The following is a 24,686-nucleotide window of genomic DNA, read 5'->3' on the forward strand; positions in this document are numbered from 1 at the left end:
TTCATCTTCTGAACTCTCTTTGGAACATGAGATATCCACTCTTGCACTTAAGTTTTAGACTGCCACTATTATTGGCACTGTGAATATGTTGAGCAAGTTCATGTTTGTCTGTGTCTGTCATTGCAACCTCAACTTTAACATCATCTACTTTCTCATTTGTACTTGCATCATTCTCAGATTCCCTCTCTTCTTTTGCATCAAAAAACCTCAAGAGTTTGTTCTCCAAATCAAGATTGCTTGCTCTACTATTGCTCATCTACAAACTAAAGCATAAAAAAAGAATCTATATAAATAGTGTTTTGAAAAGACAAAATTCACATACGTGCAAAATATTCTCGTACATGCAAAATAAAATCATGACTTTCCTTATTCTAGCCACTACACATAGTCACAAAGCTTCATATAATTGACAATAACAGTTTCAATTTTTCCACAAATGAAAACAATTTCAAGAATCTGCATATGCTATGATGATACAGGCAACAGTATAGGAAGGTACTAAAAATGACAGCAAGATAGTACAAAATAACAAGGAGAAAAATCAGAATTTACAAATTTGCATTGTAAAAAATGACAATGCTTTGTGTTCTATGGTTAAAGTGGGAGTTGTTGGACTGCCTTGGGCTGAAATGAAAAGCAAAATTTTTATGAAATAAAATTGTATTGAGCATAATGTTATAATATTATTACATGATATGGAAAAAATTTAAAATAAAAAATGATGTCGTGCAGGTGTCATCAAACTTTTTTCACAGCAGGCCAGATAGCAGAGAATGACGAATGTGGGCTGCATAACCATTTTGTTCAGTACAGTACACTGAATAGACAAAAAATAAAGACAACCAACATATTTATTTACCAATACACAAACACAATCACTGTAGCAAGCTCGTAATCGCTTTTCTTAGAAACTTCATTGCAGGTACTGTACTTACAAAAAAATGCTTTGATATCCAAAGTTGCAAAAAGTTGCCAAATTTTTTATTTCACTGATTTTCCTAAAAATTATATTACTGTCAGATGTGAAAATTAGATTGAACTAAATTTTGGCACTTTTACTTATTTTAATTTTTTCTACCTAGTAAGTTTATCTACAATCTATGATATTTCCATATAAATAATTATATTTTAGCTAATTTGTGGCACAGTTGACAGTGGGCCGGATACGGGCCGCAAGTTGTAGTTTGGTGACCTCTGATGTAGTGGAAATTTAAAAAAACACCACGTAGAGGAAAATTTAATCAATGGAACAGAGGTCACAGGTACACAAGAGGCTGCAGTTCAAAAAAGTTTAAGAACCATTGCTTTGTACTGTACATTCAAGTCTTGATGTGGTGATTATTGATATAATGATGAATCCCTCAATAATGAAAAGAAATATAGTTCCCTGTGCAGTTCATATTAGTTGAAACTTTTGAATATCATGAAACTTCTCTTGATTGGATGATATCCTTTGCAATAAATCTGTTTCACAATACCTTTTTTACTGTACTCATAAAATACAGGTATCCCTTGCTTAATGTGGTTTTGCGTAATGCAGGATTTGATTAACACTCCAAGGTTACAATAATATTAAAAACTGATTACGATTTTAATATGCAGAGAATGTAAATATTACCTTACTATGATATAATAATACTGATTACAATTTCTATTTGCAGAAAAGGTCAGTGATTTATGTTATTTACAAATTCCCTTACAATTGATAAGTTAACATGCTGAACATATATAACTGAAATGAGTACATATTAATGGAAATACTTTTTTTATTTTTATTTTTTTGGTCTTGTTTTTTTAATATTACATTCAAATTCGATAAAGTAACGAAAATTATTAAAAAGCATCGTTAAAATAATCAAATTCCATTATACTATGAATTAAATTAAATCCTTAACCATCAAAATTAAATTTGCAGTTGCAATGATTAATATAGAATAGCCATTACATCCATTGAAAAATTTGTTAAAGAATGTTACAAAACTGTTAAAGTCCATCATAACTGACAAAAATTTAAAATTTTCCAAACAATCTCTGCAGTAAAATTTTAAACCCTTATAATTCGATTAATATTAAACATATTGCTACCCCCTTTTAGGACCTTATTGACAAAGCTAACTTCTAACTAACCCCTTGGTACTGCCCCCCCCAGAGATTAAGGTCCCCCCTGCTAGACCTAATTGAATTTTACAAAATTCAGGATCCAGAGTAGATTACAATGGTATCCTCAAAAATGTAACGCGATTAATACTTCCGGCACAATCACAATAATTCTATAGAGCACAATTTATCACATCCTCCCTACTGGAGACTATTGTCCACCATACAGTCAGTATACTGTAGATAAGAGGTTGTCAGATTTAGCATATTTTGATATTTTAGTGTCTAAAAGCTTCTTACTTTTAGAATTAACATAATTTGAAACACAAAGAAATCTCTACATAATTTTTGAGTAGCTTTGTTGTTAAACTTATTTAATATAACTAGGGACACTGCATGACTTGGTTATATCGCTGTAGAATTGAGGCTTCCTCTTAGGATTTGTTGCTTCCACACACTTTTTCGATACTATGGTTAATAGTTAAGGTTATACTTATAACCAAATGCATCAAAAATGAAGCAAAAAAAAAAAACACTGAAGCACAACAGCATAATAGAAGAGATGCTTTCACAGTGAGAGTGAGAAATGACTTGGGTGCACAACAAATATGATTTACACAACAAGCACATTTTTTTCAGTGTGAACAGTTTGAATGTAGCAGTATCATTCTAACTTCAGATAAATTTCTCTCAAATTTAGCACTTGAAATCTGGAATATTTGCAGTTAGAATCATTCAAAGTACAAGGTACCACTGTAATTGCTTTAAAACAAAAAAATTATCTCTGAGTCTTTGATTCATATAATTAAAGAAAAATAAATATATTTTAAATTTTGTAAATGCTTTTGCATAGATGATGATGTGATCTGAACTAAACAAGTAATATAAAAAAAAATTTTTTTAAAGTCAATTCCTACTTAGGTCAACAAAGAAAAATTTTATTCTAGTTACTTTTTATTAAATAATTACAATTAATATAAATATGTATATACATATGATAAATATCTTATATAAGAGAAATTTTTTCTCTCATATAAAACTAAAATTAATTAATTAAATTTAATTAATGAATTAATATTTGAAAAAACTGTATTAACGATCAAGTGTCATCCACTACAAGTTTAAAAAAAAGTATTTGAACTTGAGTGGATGAATAAAAAGTATTTTATTAATAATTCAAAATTTGAATATGAGTGCAGGATTTATAGTTGTTGCTGTTGTGTGTGATCGGGGAGGAAAAAATTCAAAGGTATTATTTATTATTTATTATTATTTATTTATTTATTATTTATTTGTTGATGAATATACATAAGGTACATGCCCGGTGCCATTAAGTACAAAACCGGGTGAGAACATGAGATACATTAAGCAGTTTTCTGAAGAACAAGAATTATCTATAGTGGTATTAATAGGTTTAAATATTATAAAATACATAAAATACATCAATAATAAAGACATTAACAATTCGGCATTATATAGACATTTAGAGCAACAGCACATTCATGACATCGAACATCATAACATAAAGAAATAAAATATAAATAAATATCATGTATAAGTAACAACAAACATATTAACTATCATCAAATAAAATATTAACAGCAAATAATAACACATATATATATAATATAGTAACCTGAATTTAAATAACAAAACTTAAAATAACACCTAAATGTAACAAGTGATCAACTTTTTGTACAAGTTAAGCTGTACAGTCCACCACTCTTCAGTAAAGATGGGTCGGCACAGGTAGAATTCTGTGGAAGGTTGTAAAATTGGAATTCTGCTGTTTGATATTAAGAATTTACATTTAATGCTTTTACATAATAAAATAAAAAATTTTTTATGTAAAAGCATAAATTATTAATAAAATAAATTAAAGCTGAAAAAAAATTTCTCTCAGCTTTAATTTGCATTTGATATATAATCTGCATCCATCTGAAAACGTCTTAGAATAGCTCTTATTTCTAATTACTACATTTTATTATTCTTTACAATATTATTTTTTGTTTATAGATAAAATGTAAAATCATTTAAAATTCTTAACTTTATCTCAGTTGGATAATTTGCAGTTGCATAATTTGATACATGACTGTAAAGTAATATTTATGTAATTATTTATTTTGATAGAAATTTTAATAACTATATATAATAGCAATTTTAATTTTTATTTCTCTTCTACTTGCTATAAAATAAGATCTGTAGTTTTGTTTCTTATTTAAGATAATTTTTTTAGAATACAGTAGGATCCCACCATATGCAGACTGTGATTTCAGGTTTTGGCAATCTGGAAAAATAAATGGAAAATACATAAAATGAAAATTGTTAATTGTGCACTAAATCCATACATTTTATTTTGCAGTGCAAGACTAAGATACTGTGATTAAGATACATTTTATTTTGCATATGACTAAGATACTGTGAGATGTCATATCTCACAGTATCTTAGTCATGCTCATTCTTATTCTGAAAAAGCATTACTATGATTCATTTTGTACTAACATAGGGATTCTCATAAGTCTTTGTCTGGAGCTTGTAACATGTGTACATATGATATCCTCTCTTCTGTTAGTTTTGTTTACACTAATTACTTTTTCCAAACACAAGAATAGTTATGCTGATAGCTCTGTCAAGCCTAACAAATGACATAAAGTGCCAACTTTAAAAGAAAAAAATTAAAATTTTGGATTTAGTGAGAAAAGAGTCTGCTTCCAAAAATTTTTAAAGTTATTTTTATGATTTATAGTATCATGCTATAAATAATGATTATTTTTCTTATTTTGAGTTCTGTTGTTTTGTTCTATTTTTTAAAAAATTACATTATCACGAACAATCAACATTAAGAAGAATAAATACAATTCTGTGCATTTAAAATTAACATTTTATTATAATAAATATTATTTAATATATGCTATATTTTTATTTATTCTATTAATTTCATCTAGGCAAATGTTCTTAAAATTTATAATTTTGAAATCAAAAATACTAGATAAAATTATTGTATGTCTTATAAAATAATAACCTAACAGTATACTGAATTTTGAAAACTCAAAAATTTTGAGTGCTGTTAAAACTAATTAAGTAATTTTTTCACTGATTTACCAAAGCAATATTTTATTATAACATGAGTGTTTTAGAAATACTACAATAGTCAAGGAAGAATTGAATTTAACCTAAGGGAGAAGCTATTGATTTTATTACTGAAATAGATACGTGAATAGATTTTAAAACATGAAAAAAAATATTGATCTGTATAATGACAGATGAAAGAGTTACAGGAAAGCATATTGCATTTTTTTTTTATTATTAAAAAGAATTTTGTATTATATAATATTGAGCAATTTTTGTTTTAAGAAATGCATTAACAAACTTTTGATTTGTTATAAGAGAAATTCCTTAATGTATAATTTTAGTTTTTTAAATAAATTAAAAAATGTGTTCTCTCTTGCTATAGTTTTCTTGGATTGCTCTGAGTCTACATTGCATTATTCTTCAAAGCTTATCTGCTTTTCTTAAAAATATTTAATACATCTCAAATATAATAAATAGTATTATGATTGTAAAAATCCAAATAATGTGTGTAAAAAAGAACTTTTAACTTAAAAAAAATGCTTGAAATAAAATATTTTGAAAGATTTTACAGGTTTTGAGTATTCTGTCTCTAAACTTATTTTTTCCCTATAAGTCCTGTTGTTTTTATTGAATGAAATATATCGTGTGCTTTCTGAGAAGTGCACATACTATGTTACAGGAGAAATTTATTGAGTGCAACTTAAATCAAGCCTAATAAGCTTATAGTATTTTTATGCTACAAGAATACTAAGAGTGCATTCTATGGTCCATTTTGATTTTCTATCTTTGTCACTTTTTCTGCCTGAATAGTCACTAATATTACTTTTTCTGACCACCTTGAGCACTGAACCATGGATTGTATAACTGAAGAATTCGTAGCAAAAAAATTACATGCAAATTAACTAATTTAAACCTTGAGTAGCTATCCTAACAACTTGATTCAAAACAGTGTCATTTATTTTATTATTTCAATGTATAATATCAGTTCTTGACATTTTGGATAGTATCCTGGGATTGCATTTTCTACCATTCATTAATATGTTTCACAGATTATTATATAGTGTGGAAATTTAGCGTTAAGCACTCATGATATGCGCTGCAGAACTGCAGCATTACCAAGGAAAATAAAATCACAAAATAATGTCTCAATTTTTATTACATAATTACTATGTAAAGTTATTATACATGATTAAAAATTTTTTCAATTAAAATCAATTCTGATTAGAACAGTATGTAAAATAAAAACAATTTTATTAAGGTGGTTGTGCTGCAAGTTCTCCTTTGACAGCACTATTAAACGGTGCAGTACCTGCTTATCCTCAGAGAACAGTCCCACATATTCAGCCAGTCACCTATAAAATGAAATGTTTGAAATGGCATACTGTCATATAGTTGTACTGTTTGCAACAGCACTGAACTGTTTACAGTGAAGTGCTACTGCAAATGAGTATGACTATATGGCAGGAATTAGTTACTGAATCAAATAGATTGTGTAGAATACTCTGTAACCTATAAATATTAATATGAAAAAGTCAAGTTAATTTAAGATTCAAAATTTTTATTTTTATTAAATTTAAGAAATATTTTATCAATTCTACATTTATATATACTGTATATAGTTTATGTACAGTGGTAGTTACTCAGAATCTCCACATTAGACAGTCATGATCTGCCATTGATAGAAATGCAGTGTGATTAAACTTTTTATAATAAATATCTTTAGGTTTATTAATACAAGATGTTTTTTGTATTTCATATATTTCCCAAATGTATATAAATTTGAGGGTATTGTGATACTAAATTTTAAAAACTTAACTAAAATAGTATCAAAAATACTTTAATGGAGTAAAATAAACAAAAACATATTTGTTGTTTTATATATGGTGTATATATATATATATATATATATATACAGTAGAGTCGTTAATCCAAATCAATTGGGGACTGGGGTTGTTTGGATTAGTGATTTGTTCGGATAACCAATTATGTACAAAAAAATATATTAACCTGTCTGATGTTCAAATTTTTCTCCGTTGCTGTCGCTTCGTGTTGAATTTTTCTCCGTTGTGTGTCGCTTCGTGTTGAATTTTCGTCAATTTTAAGCCTGACAAAAAGGTCAGGATCACCTCCAACCTTTTGTTCCCTGGCCATATTCATACGCCTCGTCTCACTATGCCAAAACTCTCTTTGCCCGCCTTCGAACCGATACAACCCCGTTAAATGGGTTTCTCTTTTCCAGAGGTCTTTGTGTCTCTCCCAACTGCCCGAACTGTGGCAATCCGGAAACATCCTGCCATTTTTGGATTACTTGTCCAAAATATAAGGAGGCCTGTCAAGACCTCAGCTGCACTTTATCAATAGATTTAACAGTAGTCTGAACCCTTACTCCTATTTACTGGGCTCACGTCGACCTTCTTCCTCGTCAGCACGTGGAGGCTTTAGAACGTTTTATATATTGTTCGAACCACTTCGTATAATCGTTAAGCAGTGTACATCAGAGAAAAGGCCAACAGGCTAAAATCTCCATATAAACTGGAACAAAGAAGAAGCAGCCTAACGAAAATTTTTATAATAATAATCGAGGCTATTGTATCGTTAAAAATTATTTCTTTATTTTGTACAAAAAATAAATATATTGAAAAATATAAAAACATGAAAATTATACTTTAGAAGTAAATCTAGTATCAAAAACGTTCGATTCAGCACGACACAGTCCGACTGAAAATCGTTCGGATAACCGGCGATTCGAATTATCGGGGTTTGGATTAATGACTCTCTACTGTAATTCCTTACTAATTATTAATTACCTAATAATTTATTTTTATGTTTATGAAAATTATTGGAAATTCCATTTCAATTACTGGTCTGATAGTTGTCATTAAGCTTGAAAGTGTGTATTAGTTTATTTTATTTTATTAAAGCATTTTTGAGCTTTAAGTTAAATGGTTCTTAATATTTAAGCTAATTCTTTAAGAAGCTGGTTCTTTTTATTTAAGCTAATTGGAATATTTATTCAATTTCAGATATTTTGTACTTGCATACATGTTATTGTGTACAATAGTGTGTTAAATATTTTAACTATTTCACAATGTCAACTGCTGTGTTTTGTTGGGGTAACACAAGTAATGGCGAACTAGGAATTGGTGGCATAGAAGAAAGTTACATTGGTTCTCCTCGTCGTTGGAAAAACTTTTTGATGGAAAATAATGTTTCAGATATTTCATGTGGGAAAAATCATACATTAGTGCTGCTGAATGATGGAACTGTGTACAGTTGTGGAAGAAATGATATGGGGCAACTAGGACACAATGAATCTCAACTAAGATTAGGTATAAATTTAATAAAAATCTTTTTTTGTATTTAAGTATGGAGAAATTTCTTTATTATATTAATTAATTTAATATTTCAGAACAAATAAAAGCTTTACAAGTGCACCACATACAACGGATTAGTTGTGGTAACAGTCATAGTTTAGCCTTGAATGAAGCTGGTCAAGTGTTTTCCTGGGGTTCAAATAATTATGGTCAACTTGGGCTAGCAACTGAAGAAGAGAGCATTTCCTCTCCTAAGTAATAATAATTAATTATGTTTTTAATTATGAATCAAAATAGTATATGTAATCTTGAAATTTATAAAACAAACTTTTTAAATTTATAAGTATTGTATTTTACAGCATATAGACAGTCTCATTTCAGCACAGAATATTTAGGGAAAAGTGTTTATTATATTTAAGCCATTCTGCACCACTTGAATATGTTTTTTACTGTATTCTGGTTTTAAAAAAAAAAGCAAAATAGAATGCACACTTTTATTAGGAAAAAGGAGTTTGAAAGAAGTAATTTACCCTTAAAATATTCTACTTGAATAAATGCAAAAGCTGCTTAGCTGTTGAATAAAAATGTTTTTGTTTAATTAGAGTTTAGCTATATAGAGGTACAGTACCTGCAGCTAACTGAAGGCTGTTTGGAAATTCATTAGTTTTTTTATGTATACATAAAGTTTTCTTATATGCTGTAAACTATGGTAATTTTATTTTCAGTTTTGAACAGTGTAAAAATCTACATAAGTTGTTATTAAATGATTTTAGGTATCATTAACTCTGTATGCAATCTATTTTTTCATTCAAATTTCTGATGAATTGTGATTTAGTACAGTGCTGTTCAAAGTGATGTTTTGCAGGGTTTCAAGAAAATAAAATATGATGATAATGCTGTGTTTTCAAAAGTATATATTATAATGATTGTCTGTTTTCTGTCATACCACTATAGAATATGATTATTTAAATGCAAAGATACTATTTGACATCTTGCATTCAAATACAATAATAATGAAAAAATATTATACTAGTCTTAGACATGAAAATAAACATTGCCAGACTGCCCTTATTTATGTTGACAAGCACAATTAGATACATTTGCACACAAATTTGTTTATTTAAAAAGTTTTTACATATTTTTTTCTGCCAGTTAGATTTTTAAATTGTTTTGCTTTAAAAAATTATAAGACCTTATATTATTTCTTTACATAAATCATTGCAAGAAATATTCAGTAGCCAACTATAATATAAAATAATTTATTAATATATAAAGTATCCTCCATTGATTTTAAAATCTTTTTTAGATCAGGTATATGAAGTTTATCCTAAAATGTGAAAATAATGATAGTCATAAATATTTTGAAAATTTATAGCAAGTTTTTTTAATGTAAAAGAAAACAATAATATATTTTCATTTTCCAATTAATTAATTTTTGAATTGACTTCTCAAACATATATACTCTATTATTTGAGTAATAAGACTAGAGAATCTATTAGAGAATATAAAGTAAAATTGTTTATGAATCTACAATTTCATTTATTGTAGTTTATAAGAAAGTATTTGTTTTGGGAGTTAAATAATTAGGAGGAATAATATTTTTTTAATTGTGATAATTTTAATGTTCTTAAGGTGACAATCCTACACATTTTTAATAAAATGAATTTTTTCATATTGATTATATATACAGTATATATATACCGTATTTTATGGACTATAAGACGCACTTTTTTCTTTGAAAAATTGCCTCCAAAATTCAGATGCGTCTTATAGTCCGTAGTGTCTTATAGGTATTTTTTTTAAAAAATGCTTAAAAATTAAGGTGCGTCTTATAGTCCGTAAAATACGGTATTTCAACATTTATATTATATATATATATACTGCATATATATATAACTGCAAAATTTTTACTTAATCTTTATATCTTTTAGTCTTCATTTAAAATAATTTTATATTATTTTGGAAAAGTTTTTTCAAACATACATATGTATAATAATGCATTGGAAAATTATGAAACTGTTAAGTTATTAAAAGAATAATAGAAGTTCTATTTTTTTTATCTATATGTTACCTGTTTTCCGTTTTTATTTAAAAATGGATGTGGAATTTTATCCATCAACTAAACATTATATAATAGTGTACTCAACTGAGGGTACACTATTAAGAGGGATGAATATATATATCTGAAATGCATATTGCAGTCAATAAAAATGAAGTGATAAAACAGTCATCTTAAAGTCATTTGTGGTTGTTATGATAAGTTTGGTTTTGAGGCATATTAATAGCCAATAGAAAGTTAACATTAAAAAATTATCTGAGAAATCATCTGATTAAAGTAAAAGGTAATGAAATCAGGTTTATAAGGTGTTAGTTTCTTATTATTTTAGAATATTACATTTTACATCTTTTAGGAGTACAGTAGAGCGTCATTTATCTGAAAGCCGGTCAACTGAAACATCGGTTAACCAAAAGCACCGAAATATTAGAATGATTAAACGTTTAGCCAGTTGGCAAATTTAAATTTCTGCTAGTGCTGTGGCACTGCAATCTTTGGCTATGACTTGGGCTATTCCAATATTTTTTTTGTTGGTGTGTGTGTTTTAGCTGGCAGCACTGGCATTTCTATGTAGTGTTTTTCTGAGGACTCTGTGTCTGGACGTGTGTCATGCTTAATCGAAATCTGTTTCCATTGGGGATATTAATTTTGGATCTGTGAATTTTATACTTGTAACAGATCATGCTGTAGTTGTTGTAACGTTCGCAACGCTAAACGTAAATGCATTGTTCTCAGTGTTTCCAATAAACTTAAAATAATAGATCATTTGAAGTGTGGTGCTAGTAGATCAAGCTTAGCTCGGAAATATGGAGTTGGAAATGCCACAATATCGGACATTAAAAAGAACAGCGATGCTGTTAAAAAATTTGCGAGTGTAGTCTAGTGTGCAAGATTCACGTCTTCACTTCACAGTGAAGACGTGAAGCTTGCACAGAAAAACGATGAGAATGGCAGAAAACCAGGATTTGGACATTGCAGTTTACACATGGTTCGTGCAGGTACATAGTCAAGTACATAACTCACCCTTTAATTTGCAAAAAAGCTCTTGAAATGAACAAGAAACTAGGGGTAATGCTGATTTTGAAGCGACTAATGGCTGGCTTAAGCATTTCAAATCTAGGCATGGAATTAGGGAATTGGACATCCAGGGTGAAAAACTGTCGGCTGACACTGAATTAGCTGAACATTTGAAAGAGTCTGAAAGAGTTTAAGAACATGATTGATAAGGAGGATTACAAAGAGACCGATGTCTACAATGCAGATGAAACTGATTTGTACTGGAAGAAAATGCCAACGAAAACCCTAATTTCTAAGAATGAAATGTCAGCACCTGGTTTTAAGGTACACAAATCACGCATCACTGTTATGGTATGCAGAAATGTTACCGGAATGCACAGGCTACCTTTGCTAATCGTAGGAAAGTCTAAAAATCCGCAGTGCTTTAAAGGAACAAAAACATTGCTGGTGTCCTACGAAAATCAAAAGAATTCATGGATGGATATGACCATTTTTATATAATGGTATGACACTGTATTTATCCCTGAAGTCAAAAAGCATCAGCTTAAAACTGGAAATTCTGGAAATGTTTTGTTGTTGTTTGAAAACGCCCCAAGTCATCCCTCAAACATTTCACTGAAAAGAGAAAACGGAAAGTTTAAAGTTCTTTACTTGCCTCCCAACGTTACTTCAGTCCTCCAATCGATGAACCAAGGGGTCATTGAAAGCTTCAAACAATATTACAGGAAGGCATTGCTGTCTATGGTAATAATCAGGGAAGAATGTGAAAAAACAATTCAGCAAGTGTACACTGAAATTAACTTAAAGGATGCTATGTACAGTACATGGCAGCAGAAGCTTGGGCTATTATCAAGGACACTACACTAATAAAAGCTTGGAATAAGCTCCTACCATCAGATGAGTCTATCACTGCACCTGAAGAGCCACCAAAGAGCCAATTTGTATCACAACTGTTTGAGCTGATTAAAGAATGTTCTGGATTTGAAGTGTGTGACAAGGAAAACATTCAAGACTGACTGAAGTCTGATGTCAATGACCCTGGCTATCAAATATTGTCAGACAATGAAATCATTGTCAGTGTTGTTAACAACCAAGACCCTTGCGATGATGAGGAAGAACCTAACAATGCTGACCATACTGAAAAAGGACCATCCATTGAGGAAGCTTTTCACTGCCTTGAGACAGCTCTGAAGTGGTTAGAACAGCAAGAAGAATCTGATGCTATCCAATTGCTGTCTTTAAGACATGTGCATGATTTAGCAGCAAAAAAGTGACTCTCAGCTGTGAAGCAAAAGACAATTTTGGACTTTTTTTCTTAAACTGTAGGCCTACTTTAAAAATGTTTGAATGCAGAAACGAGTTACAAGGTATGTAACTTGTTTCTGCATTCAAACATTTTTAATACTAGATTAGCTTCCAAAATATTATTTTTTTGTTTTTTATTTTTCAATATATTTTGTTTGTACAAAATAAAGAAATAATTTTTAACGATACAATAGCCACAATTATTATTTTAAAAGATTTACGTTAAGCTTAACATTGACAAAAATTCAACGCAAAGCAATGGAGAAAATTTTCAACATGAAATAGGTTAATATATTTTTTTGTACATAATCAATTATCCGAACAACCCCAGTCCCCAATTGATTCAGATAAACGATGCTCTACTGTATTAGGATTTTCAGTGAAAAATTATTGGGCTGCAATTTTCAGATTGCAGACCTATACATTCTCACTGTTGTCTGTTGTTTATCCATGCCCCAATTAACTGTATATGAACTTCCAGCCTGGACCAAAAGTCACATGATTTTTAAATTAAAAGATGATTAAAAGTTGCAGCCCAGCATTGTCATGATATCACAATAATATATATTCAATTTTTTTCAATTTATAGTTTAACTGGATCGAGTATCGCTTTAAGATATATAAAATTCATTTGATTATCCGTAGGTTTCTTGGATGAAACAGAATGTATTAAGCATTGCTTTTTGTTTGTTGTTAATGTTAAAGATTTGTTTCAAACAGCAAAAATTTAGAAAAGCTTTCTCAAAATTCTATAAATTATTTATAAAATTTATTATTTGTTTAAATATGTATCCATTATATTTTGAATTATAACATTTTAAATGTATATTTGTAATTCTCTTATCTGATGATAATAAATTTACAAACTACTTTATAGAATGATTAAACGTTTAGCCATGTTCACAGTCATTCAAATTTCCTGTGGAGCCCATCACTCATTAGTGCTTACAAGTGGTTTGTATATTTTTCAAACATTTATTCAGAAATTATTGAAGAAGTTCATAGACACAGATAATTTCTTTCAGTTGGAGAATTATACAGTTGGGGTTATAACAATTATGGTCAACTTGGAATAGGAAATAATAATAATCAGAATATACCCTGCTTAATAGTTTCTCTAATTGGTATTCCTATTAAGCATATTGCTTCTGGTGGAAACCATAACTGTATACTTACTAAGTCAGGTGGCTTATTTAGTTGGGGAAAAAATACGTAAGTGTTAATGAAAGGTTAGAATAAACAATTTTATTTTATTTTTTTTTAAATTGAGTTACATAAGATATTTAGTTGATATTTTTTAATTTTATTCTAGTTTTGGACAGTTAGGTCTAAATGATGATCAAGATAGAGTTTTTCCAGTTAATCAAAAGAGTTTGAGGTCACATCATATTAAGTACATCAGTTGTGGTGAAGATCACACAGCTTGTCTGACTAGGGTTAGTATCTTATGTTGAAAATATACAAATAACTATTATAATGTGATATATATAATTATATTTTAGGATGGTGGTGTATTTACTTTTGGTGCAGGCATGTATGGTCAACTAGGTCATGGATCAAAAAGTAATGAAATTTTCCCTAGAAAAGTATTAGAATTAATGGGAAGTGTAGTTACTCAAGTCAGCTGTGGAAGGTAATATTTTTATGAAAATATTTATATATTTTAGAATGATCAACATTGTTTTTATTCTTTTAGATGTCATACTATGACGTATGTTCCTAATGGAAATCGCATATATGTATTTGGTTTGAATGCTAGTGGACAGTTGGGTTTAGGAAATAGCTTAACAAATCATACTCTTCCAGTTGTGATATCTGACTTTATTACTAGAGAGAGAGGCAATTCTCCTGAGTCTAATAATTTACAAAATGAAATTACAGAGAATGAAACAAAGAAAGCCAGATCAAATAGTCCATTCAGAGGTAGAAATTTTATTTAAAAAATGAAAGCTAACTTAATAAACAAATTTTATCTAATGAATTAAATTAGACAGTAATCTTTAACCTTTTATCCATTAAAAATAAAAAAATTATATAATAAACAATACAGTACTTAACATTAGTATTGATGAATAGGATTTTTTGTCGATTAAGATGTTTAATTCATTTAGAAGACAGGAATTGTCTTGATGATGATACGAAACAATATCAAATAAACAAGCTAATAAGTGGTGGTGATCAGAGTTTTGCTTTAACTATTCACATATCAGTGAGTAATATTTATTATTGTAAAACTTAAAACTAGATTAATTTTTTTAGCATAAAATAGATTTCTCCATTAATAAAATAATTAAAATCAGTTTAGGCTATCATCCAAAGATTTTCGAATATGCCCTGATGAATTTCAAATATTATCCCTTGAAAATAAATTTTTACAAGAAGTGCAAAATGTCAAAGCTGCTGATTGTGTGCCTCAAGATTTAATGAGGTAAACTTGTAATAGATAATGATCTTTAGTGCATTATGAATTACGAAAGAATGTAATTATCATTCTTTTAATCCCCAAAATTAAATTTTTTAAATTCTATTTCAGTTATATTGAAGATGTGTTTTCATCTAGTTCTTGTTTAAATGGCTCTTTTCTTTTACCAAATAATATGCATTATGATTGTTCAACTAGAAATCATGGAATTGATATTGATGAAGCAAAATCTGGATTTCATCATGTTAAAAGTGCAGAAAATTCAACCATTCCAGAATTGGTACTATTTTATTAATTTTTCAATAAGAATATATTCTTAAAATGTTTTAAATAACTATTATTATTATTATTTTTTAGGTGGGAAATTGTTTAGAAAATTTAATACCAAATTTATCAAGTAACCCCCCTGATATTGAAGCCATCCGTCTTTATCTCCTCCTTCCTCTGTGTCACTTATTTAATGATCCAACACAGTATTTGAATTCATTGATTGCTCCTTTTGGCATATCACTCCTGAAACTAAATACTAAAGCTATTAAAATAATAGGTAACTTTTGGTTAAATACTTGATTTAGTGGTCAGTTAAATATGATTGCCCATTAAGAGAATGAAATGATTATTCAAATGATATGTATATATCCTGTAAATATTGTAATCCTGTATGGAATACAACAGTTATTGTTACAGTAACAATTTGAAATTTTAAGAAATGTTGCTAATAACAATTTTTTGTTATAATATTTGAAAAGATGCATGATAATTTCTTAATCATCTAATAAGATGATTAAGAAATTATTATGCATCTTTTTCAATGCTTTAATTTTGAAAATAACAATGTAGTTTAGAATATTTTATTAGCAAATAATTTGAACATATGTTAATCTGAAAAGTAGTACTAGTTGATATAAAGATAGATAAAAAATTTTTTATTGATATATGTCTTGAGTTGCTTGAGTGGTTGATATAATAGGTACTTACAATGGATAGCTTTTCTCACTAAACCGGTTTTTAACTTAGTTGACAAAAGTATTGCTTTATCAACTTTCATTAGTAGTTTCTTTGACAAATTTCAATGACTTAATGGAAAGTTGTCTGGGGGCAATGTTTGCCAATTGTTGAAACCTAGCAACAGAAGAACTAGTCAATCAATATATTTGTAAATTACAAAAATGGCACAAAGTAACTCTCCCAAAAGACAAAACTTTAAACCAGTAAAATGTTCAATAAAGACAAAATGCTTGTTGTTGTTAATATTAAGAAGGTTGTTTGGTTTTTTTACTTTTAAGAATAAAATATGAAATTTAAGTATTGTGGATATTGCATTTAAATCTCTCATATCTTTTATCAATACCTAAGATTAAACTCAAGTTACTAATTTTCTGATGACTGACTGTATACTGATTATTCAAGTCCCAGAACTTTGTGATTTCTTAATGTATTTATAGCTTTTTCTACCTCTGATTTAAGAGTAGATGGCGATTTGTGAGAAACTATAAAGACACTGTGTCGACAAACAAATGGTAATAGTCAACTTCAGAATGGATGGACAGGAGAAATTAAACCATCTATTCTTAGATCTATACAGTATATTGAATCAAATAATGGATAGTCATATTTTAAAGGCCACTAACAAATATTGTTTAATGGACAATTTACTGATAAAAAATATTTTTCAAATAGAATTATGGTGGACCTCATTAGATGCTTCATATTTTAGAAATTTGGTTATGGTAAGATTAATAATTATTATTGTTGATTCTATGTTATATTATTATTATTACTATTAGTTAAATTACATTAAAAATTTTATTTTTTAGATTTATAAATCTGTTGTAATTCATTTGTTATCTCATGCTGAAATGACAAATGATGGTAGGGTGAGTGAATTTTTGATGTATTTAAACTTTTTTCTTTTATAAGTTAGCTTATTGTTATAAATCTGTATTTCAGACAATGGTTCAAAGTCAAAAGCAAATTTTACGTCTTTCACTTGAAATACTGAAGCTATTAAATAAAGTATAGTTTATTTTGCTTTATATTTATTTGTGTTAGTTTGTTCTGTTATTATTCTAAATGCAAATTGATTAATTATAGGTTAACATTGACAACAGAGAATTAATTCCTTATCAGGAGTTCTATATTCATGAAGTAACAGATAAAGTAGATGTTCGTTATGACTATGCAGAATGGTTAGAAAGTCCACATAGGGTAAGAGATTTTCAGTGTTTGTAATGTATTCTACATTACATAAAATTACTTTACTTTAATTAAAAATTTTAGCAAGGAAGATTACACTTCTGTGATTATCCTTTTGTGTTTGATGCTGCAGCAAAAACTCTTATCTTACAAACTGATTCAGCCATTCGTATGGAGGTAAATACACAAATATATTTGATCTTTAATTTTTAAAACATTCTTTTCAAATGAACTTTTTATTTTAGTCAGCAATGAATAGTGCCTTTCAGCAGAATCTTGTTAGTGCTTTCCTTCCAGTAACGCCAACTAATCCATTTTTAGTGCTGTATGTTACCCGTGATAATCTGTTGCAGGAGACAATCAATCAATTGTCAAAGTATGATCAACAAGATTTGAAAAAACCTCTGAAGGTAAGTTGTAATGATTTTTAAAACTTGAAACAACTGTGTTATTGCATATACTGATTTTTTTTGTTATAAAATTAGGTAATATTTCATGGAGAAGATGCTGTAGATGCAGGTGGTGTAAGGAAGGTATAAGATTTTTACATTTTCTTTTGAATTTGGAAGTTATATTTCATGATGATAAGAATAAAATATGATTTTATGAAGGAATTCTTTATGTTGCTGCTTAGAGAAGCATTGGATCCAAAATATGGCATGTTTACAGAACATCAAGAAACTAGATGTATATGGTTTCATGCAAAGGTAAATTTTGTAATTAACTAAATACATCTTGAAATTATTCATAGCCGTAATTAATCAAATTTCTGTATTTCAGACATTTGCTGAAGATAATCAGTTATTTTATCTCATTGGAATTTTATGTGGTTTAGCAATCTACAACTTTACCATTATTGATTTACCTTTTCCATTAATCTTATATAAAAAATTACTTCATGAGTAAGTAACATTATATTACAAAAATTTTTGAAATGTATCTTTATCTTAAAAATTTACCTTAAAATCATATTACTAGGAAGGTATCATTAGAAGATCTTAAGCAATTATCACCAACAGTTGTAAAGTAAGTTTTATACTACTAATATTTTTTTTGGTCTAAAACTTAATACAATTTTTAATACAGTAGAGCGTCGTTTATCTGAAAGCCAATCAACGGAAACGTCAGTTAACCAAAAGCTTTCCAGTCGGACTGTATCGTGCTGAATCAAATGTTTTTGATACTAGATTAACTTCTAAAGTATAATTTTTTTGTTTTTATATTTTTCAATATATTTATTTTGTTTGTATAAAATAAAGAAATAATTTTTAACGATACAATAGCCACGATTATTATTATAAAAAATTTCGTTAGGCTTAAAATTGATGAAAATTCAACGTGAAGCGACACGCAACAGAGAAAAATTTCAACATGGGACAGGTTAATATATTTTTTCATACATAATCTGTTATCCAAAAAATAAGTTATCCGAACAACCCCAGTCCCCAATTGATTCGGATAAACAACGCTCTACTGTATATGTTTAATATAATGTTTAGTGATTAATGATAAACATGCTGATTTGTTGCTTTCATATGTGAATTTATCCTAGTGTATTTGTTTCAGTTAAAATTAAGAATTTTGTAATTATTCAAATTCTAAACAATAATTTTCTAAACTTTATTAATTTCAGAATTCTTTAGTTTAAACTTCATGTTAAGCTTGATAAACTTGGATCATTCTACAAAATGTTCCTAATATAGTTGATTTTAAGAAACTGAAGTTTTCTTAAAATGTTTGGAAATAGAAAAAGTGTACTGAATGCATGTATAGGTGTTTATACCTAATTATAGAATATTTTTCATATTCTATAATTAGGTAAAAATATTTCAGAAAAATGTGTACATGATGATAATTTAATGTAGATCAATTCACCAATACTTTGAGAATTTTATTTTGATTATAAGATATTGTTAAATGAACGTTATTTATAGTTTCATAATTCATCAGTTTAAATAAATTAGGATGTAGACCTGCATTGTTTTTGTTATGCAAATGATGTAGTTTTGATAGATCCTGTATAGGATTACCATGAAAACAATGTATTTAAGACTTAATATCAAGAAAAATAAGTATAAATGGATGGAAACAAACATTCAAAATTACAATCAAAACAAAATTAGCACAAAAGGATATACAGTGATACCTTGGTTTTTGTCGATAATTTGTTCGAAAACAATTGATGAAATCTGAAACCGACAAAAACTGAAGTAATTATTTCCATATGAATCAATGTAAATTCAATTAATTCGTTCTAGACAGTCCAAAATACATACCAAAAACAAATTTTATAGAGAATTAATATAGTGTTAAATACTAAAAGCAATAAGAAATTAATATTAAAAAACTAATCTAAAGGAAAGCAATGGAATTGTTTGGCTAGACTTGCAGGGTAATGTCTTGTCTTGTAGAAGTTAGTTGGACATGAGCTTCTAGCCTATATCGCCCTGTGGTAAAGTGTGACGTAATTGTCATGTAATAGTAGTTGTATGCATTTATGATAGTCATATCACGGGGAATAATGCCTTCCGGGAGGTCCATTTAAGGGTAACTGGCCCCTATTTAGGCGTTACAAATGTGGAGAAAACCCAGAAAACTCCACGTGACCAGCCTGTCCTGGCGAAGCACAAACCCATGACCGAACTCCCAGTGTTCAGGAAATGGAACCATTGGCCAATGGTGGGGTAATGCGAAATAATGCCACACTGAGCTAGAAAACATATGGGTCACCATTTGTTTTCGCCAAATTCTATTCTTTATCTAATAGTATATAGTGATTATGATTAGCAGATTAAGTGTAAATCAATTTTCTTTGTTCTATGTGATTAAACAAACATGATGTTATAACTCTGCATAACAATAAATGACAATAAAGTTATATATTCAAAATTGGTATTGATTACTTTAATACAAAATTTAGAAAGTATATTTATATGTAATTGAATCATATCTTTAAAGTTACTAAATATAAACTACAAGAAAAATGAATTAACAAAATTTAAGTAAACAGTTTTTCTATTACAGAAGTTTACAAGAATTACTTGATTATGAAGATGACGATGTTGAAGATGTATTTGTTCTAAATTTTGAAGTAAACAATAAATTTAAATAATAATAGTCTCAAAATTGATTTATTATTATTTTTATGTAGTTCTTATAAGATTTGATGTATATTCAATTATAGGTGTCATTAGAAGTATATGGTGCTAGAGTTTCTTTTGAATTGAAACCCAATGGAGCTAATATTCCAGTCACTAAAGAGAACAGGTACAAAAAAAAAAAAAAAGAATTGGTCATTGAACTTTTAAAATTTATTAAAATCTGTAATAATTTGTTTAATTTTCTTAGGACAGAATATGTAGATTGCTATGTGGATTTTATCTTGAATAAATCTGTAGAGGACGCTTTTAAATCTTTTTCTGATGGATTTTATAAAGTCTGTGGCAGCAAAGTTTTAGTGAGTATATATTTTAATTTATCGATTTTATTGAAAAAAATTTTTTTTTCATTTATTCACACTATTCTGAAGGAATTTGTTAAAAAACAAGTGTTATATTGAAAATGTTTTTTGTTGAAAGAAATGTTCATAAAAATTGGTTTGGACAATGACTAATAGTATCAATGTAATCTAGTCTAAATATATAAAAAAATTTAGCATAAAAACATCAAAAAATAAAATAAAAATAAATAGTGGCACAAGGAATTGATAAATTGTCAGGAAATTTTTGACCAGTGTGTGAAACTCATGGGAAGCAACTGAGCAGGGATGATGAAGTCTCTAATTTAAGTTATAATTTTATTGGATATACATAAAGATGCTGAATTAGACAATTTAAAATTTTTTTTAGTTTTTTTGCTATATACTTTTATTGTTTTTGGATACAATAATTTATATCTTGATTAAACCATGTTTATGTGATACCGTATTTTACGGACTATAAGACACACTTTTTTCTTCGAAAAATTGCTTCCAAAATTCAGGTGCATCTTATAGTCCGTACCATCTTATAGGTATTTTTTTTTTTTAATTGCTTAAAATTAAGGTGTGTCTTATAGTCCGTAAAATACGGTACATAGAAATGTAACCAAAATTTGCTTTAAAATTACTTAATTTATTGGTGATTTAAAAACACTCAAATAGCCATTTTTACATTTCAAAATAATATATATTATAAATAGCTAAATGAATTTTTTTTGCATATTAATGAAATGACACTTGTCATATTGACTGTCATGATATATAAATCAGTGGTGCTGAAATTTTTGATTGGAGGGCCAAATTACATATGTGGCCACAAATATTTTATATATATATATATATATATATATACATACACACACACTAAAAGTATATATTTGACACAGTTCAAGCACAATAGGTATAAATGATGATTGAGAAATGTGTTTTTTAAATATTTATGATGCCAGTTTCCCCAGTGTGTTGATCCAAGGTGCTTAACACAGAATCTAATTCTAATAATAATCTTGTCAAAACATCAGGAAATTCAAGCTATTCTTTATATTCCTTAAATAGAAAATAGTATCATAAGTTGAATATTATTATAATAATATGGTTTGTAGTAGTTATTAAATTAAATTTAATATTTGAATATATTTATTGAAATTTTCATATATACCATTTAATGTGTAAATTATTGTTCTGTAACATTAGCTGAATCTTTTCTTCTGTGTGATGTGTGCATATTTTTTTCAAATGACCAGTTTTATTTTCACACCATGGCAAATAAGGTCTTTATATTAATATAGCAAAAGCTGTAAAAAATTTCTAGAGACATAAACTCTCCTTTACTTTGATTTTAATTAAAACATATAAAATTTGAATTGTGGCAGCAAATATACTTAAATTAGTTTCTTTATGCTCTGAGTAAATAAATTTATATTTTCAAGATGGCAATTAAGATATATATTGACTATATTTAGAAAAATCAAAATTTCATTCATTATTATACCTTTTATAAAGCAGTATAGACTTACATATACAAAAATCTATTGTTTATAAATTAATACAAAAAATTGAATTCAGTAAATGATGCATTTATATGTATGTATTGATATTCCATTACAGAAATGTATATTTGACATTTCTCATATTTTTTCATGTTCTTTTCAATTTAATAAAATAAGATGGTAACTTAAAAACAACTATTTTCTGATCATTACTTGAAACACTTTAATTTAATATTAATTACTGTTTTTATGGTTTTAAACCAGACTTGATTAATGCAATCACTTCATTTTAAATGAAGAAATAGTAATACAGTAGAGCGTCGAAAATTGGCGTCAATTGGGGACTGGGGTTGTTCCAATTAGTCATTTGTTCCAATTTCCGACTTTGTACGAAAAAATATATTAACCTGTCCGATGTTCAAATTTTTCTCCGTTGCGTGTCGCTTCGTGTTGAATTTTCGTCGATTTTAAGCCTAACGAAAATTTTTATAATAATAATCGAGGCTATTGTATTGTTAAAAATTATTTCTTTATTTTGTACAAACAAAATAAATATATTGAAGAATATAAAAAACATGAAAATTATACTTTAGAAGTAAATTTAGTATCAAAAACGTTCGATTCAGCATGACACAGTCCGACTGAAAATCGTTCCAATTTCCGGCCATTTCAATTACCGACATTCCAATTAACGACGCTCTACTGTATTTCTTCAATTATTTAAACTGAAAATAAATTTATCTTTTTTAAAAAACCAAATGGAGGAACATTTTCCTAAAATTAATCTTTCTACTTCATGTCTTAAATCAAATTTCAGTTTTTAAATGTACTTCAATATTTTTGTTGTAAGCATATTACAAACAGTAATATCTTAATTATTGCAAGTGAATTAGTTCTAAATTAATACCTAGATTTATTTTTCTCAGTTTATAAAATATAAATTTGAAATGTTTTAATAATGTAACATTATACAAAACAAAAAAAATGTTTGTAGGAAGTATTTCATGCCCAAGAGCTAATGGCGCTTGTTATAGGTACTGAAGATTACGATTGGAAAGAGTTAGAAGAGGTAAATATAAAATTTAACTAATTAATTATCTAATCTGATTTATTTATAAGAGAATTTTTTTTAATTCAGAATGCTGAATATAAAAATGAATATGATCAAAATCATCCTGCAATCAAAAAGTTCTGGAAAGTGTTCCATTCTCTATCTCTGGAACAGAAAAAGAAATTTTTGTGTAAGTCATATTGAATTTTCCCTTATTGTTATTACTTTTTTATTAGAATTTGAAAGAAAATTTAAATAATTTTGTTTCAGTGTTCTTGACGGGTTCAGATAGAATACCCATATTGGGAATGAAAGCTGTAAAAGTGAGTCTAGTTTTTTTTATTGAAAATGGTAAAAATTTTTAGCGTGATCTTTAAATCTCGTTAATAATTTTCAGATAATTTTTCAACCTATGCACGTTACTGACGATCATTTGCCAGTAGCCCACACTTGTTTCAATATTTTGGACTTACCTCATTACACGACGGAAGAGGCGCTTCGCACCAAATTGTTGCAAGCTATAGAACACACACAGGGCTTTGGATTAGCGTGAAATAGGTTCTCATTCGTTTAACTTATAGAACAGTGCCAAGCTCAGTTCCGAAAATATTTCACGATTGCTTAGAAAATACCAATCTCGTCAGATGTGTTAAAGAAAAACGAAACATCTAAATAATTTGGGTATTGTTCATTTTCAGATGATTAAAATATTTTTTTTAAACTTGATAATTGCTATTTTTCTCATCACCTTCGTTAAGAAATGAAAATGTTTAAAAATTTTGAATAGATTTTTACTTTGGACTGTGTTTTTATGCTACAGTTAGCCACTTTTTTGTATAATTTGGAACATTTGGCGAGAGCAAAATGTTTTTCACATTATTGAAATATTTTTGTGAAATATTAACGTTTATAGAGAAAGAATAAAAGTTTATTCATGTTTCTTCTATTCTTCCGATTTTACTTTGCATCACTTGCGTAACAATTACTGATATGTAAGGTATCAAATACAGTGGGTCAAAATCCTCCCAAAGTTTGTACTAGATAAGTAGCAAAACTATTCGATATACAAAAGGAAATAAATTAGCTTTAAGATTATTACAATATTCACATAATAGGAAAAAATTTAAATAATTAAGTATGCAAATAAATACTTGGTATAAAGTTTTTCGTACTAAATGTGCTTTGCAA

The 24,686-nt window shown here is 27.9% G+C and overlaps 1 protein-coding gene across 2 annotated transcripts in view; it reads left to right on the forward strand.

The window, feature by feature from the left end:
- Positions 1 to 24,444, forward strand: part of Herc4 (HECT and RLD domain containing E3 ubiquitin ligase 4) — a 148,488-nt gene extending 124,044 nt beyond the window's left edge. For both annotated transcript variants that reach the window (XM_067277312.1, XM_067277311.1), the window contains 28 exons: positions 8,193 to 8,498; positions 8,579 to 8,738; positions 13,739 to 13,815; positions 13,887 to 14,073; positions 14,174 to 14,297; positions 14,364 to 14,494; positions 14,558 to 14,784; positions 14,973 to 15,070; positions 15,162 to 15,289; positions 15,395 to 15,563; positions 15,641 to 15,830; positions 16,964 to 17,013; positions 17,101 to 17,160; positions 17,234 to 17,299; positions 17,378 to 17,491; positions 17,564 to 17,656; positions 17,725 to 17,889; positions 17,965 to 18,012; positions 18,091 to 18,186; positions 18,260 to 18,381; positions 18,458 to 18,505; positions 20,504 to 20,570; positions 20,664 to 20,746; positions 20,828 to 20,936; positions 23,442 to 23,516; positions 23,586 to 23,688; positions 23,769 to 23,821; positions 23,896 to 24,444. In XM_067277312.1, the coding sequence (XP_067133413.1) occupies positions 8,258 to 8,498; positions 8,579 to 8,738; positions 13,739 to 13,815; positions 13,887 to 14,073; positions 14,174 to 14,297; positions 14,364 to 14,494; positions 14,558 to 14,784; positions 14,973 to 15,070; positions 15,162 to 15,289; positions 15,395 to 15,563; positions 15,641 to 15,830; positions 16,964 to 17,013; positions 17,101 to 17,160; positions 17,234 to 17,299; positions 17,378 to 17,491; positions 17,564 to 17,656; positions 17,725 to 17,889; positions 17,965 to 18,012; positions 18,091 to 18,186; positions 18,260 to 18,381; positions 18,458 to 18,505; positions 20,504 to 20,570; positions 20,664 to 20,746; positions 20,828 to 20,936; positions 23,442 to 23,516; positions 23,586 to 23,688; positions 23,769 to 23,821; positions 23,896 to 24,051 (3,240 nt within the window). In that variant the 5' untranslated portion in view covers positions 8,193 to 8,257 and the 3' untranslated portion in view covers positions 24,052 to 24,444. The remainder of the gene's footprint in view (positions 1 to 8,192; positions 8,499 to 8,578; positions 8,739 to 13,738; positions 13,816 to 13,886; positions 14,074 to 14,173; positions 14,298 to 14,363; positions 14,495 to 14,557; positions 14,785 to 14,972; positions 15,071 to 15,161; positions 15,290 to 15,394; positions 15,564 to 15,640; positions 15,831 to 16,963; positions 17,014 to 17,100; positions 17,161 to 17,233; positions 17,300 to 17,377; positions 17,492 to 17,563; positions 17,657 to 17,724; positions 17,890 to 17,964; positions 18,013 to 18,090; positions 18,187 to 18,259; positions 18,382 to 18,457; positions 18,506 to 20,503; positions 20,571 to 20,663; positions 20,747 to 20,827; positions 20,937 to 23,441; positions 23,517 to 23,585; positions 23,689 to 23,768; positions 23,822 to 23,895) is intronic.
- The last annotated feature ends 242 nt before the right edge of the window (positions 24,445 to 24,686 follow it).

This window comes from Centruroides vittatus, unplaced genomic scaffold (genome assembly GCF_030686945.1).
Source record: "Centruroides vittatus isolate TY-2023 unplaced genomic scaffold, ASM3068694v2 contig_742, whole genome shotgun sequence".
Classification (NCBI taxonomy): Eukaryota; Metazoa; Arthropoda; class Arachnida; order Scorpiones; family Buthidae; genus Centruroides; species Centruroides vittatus.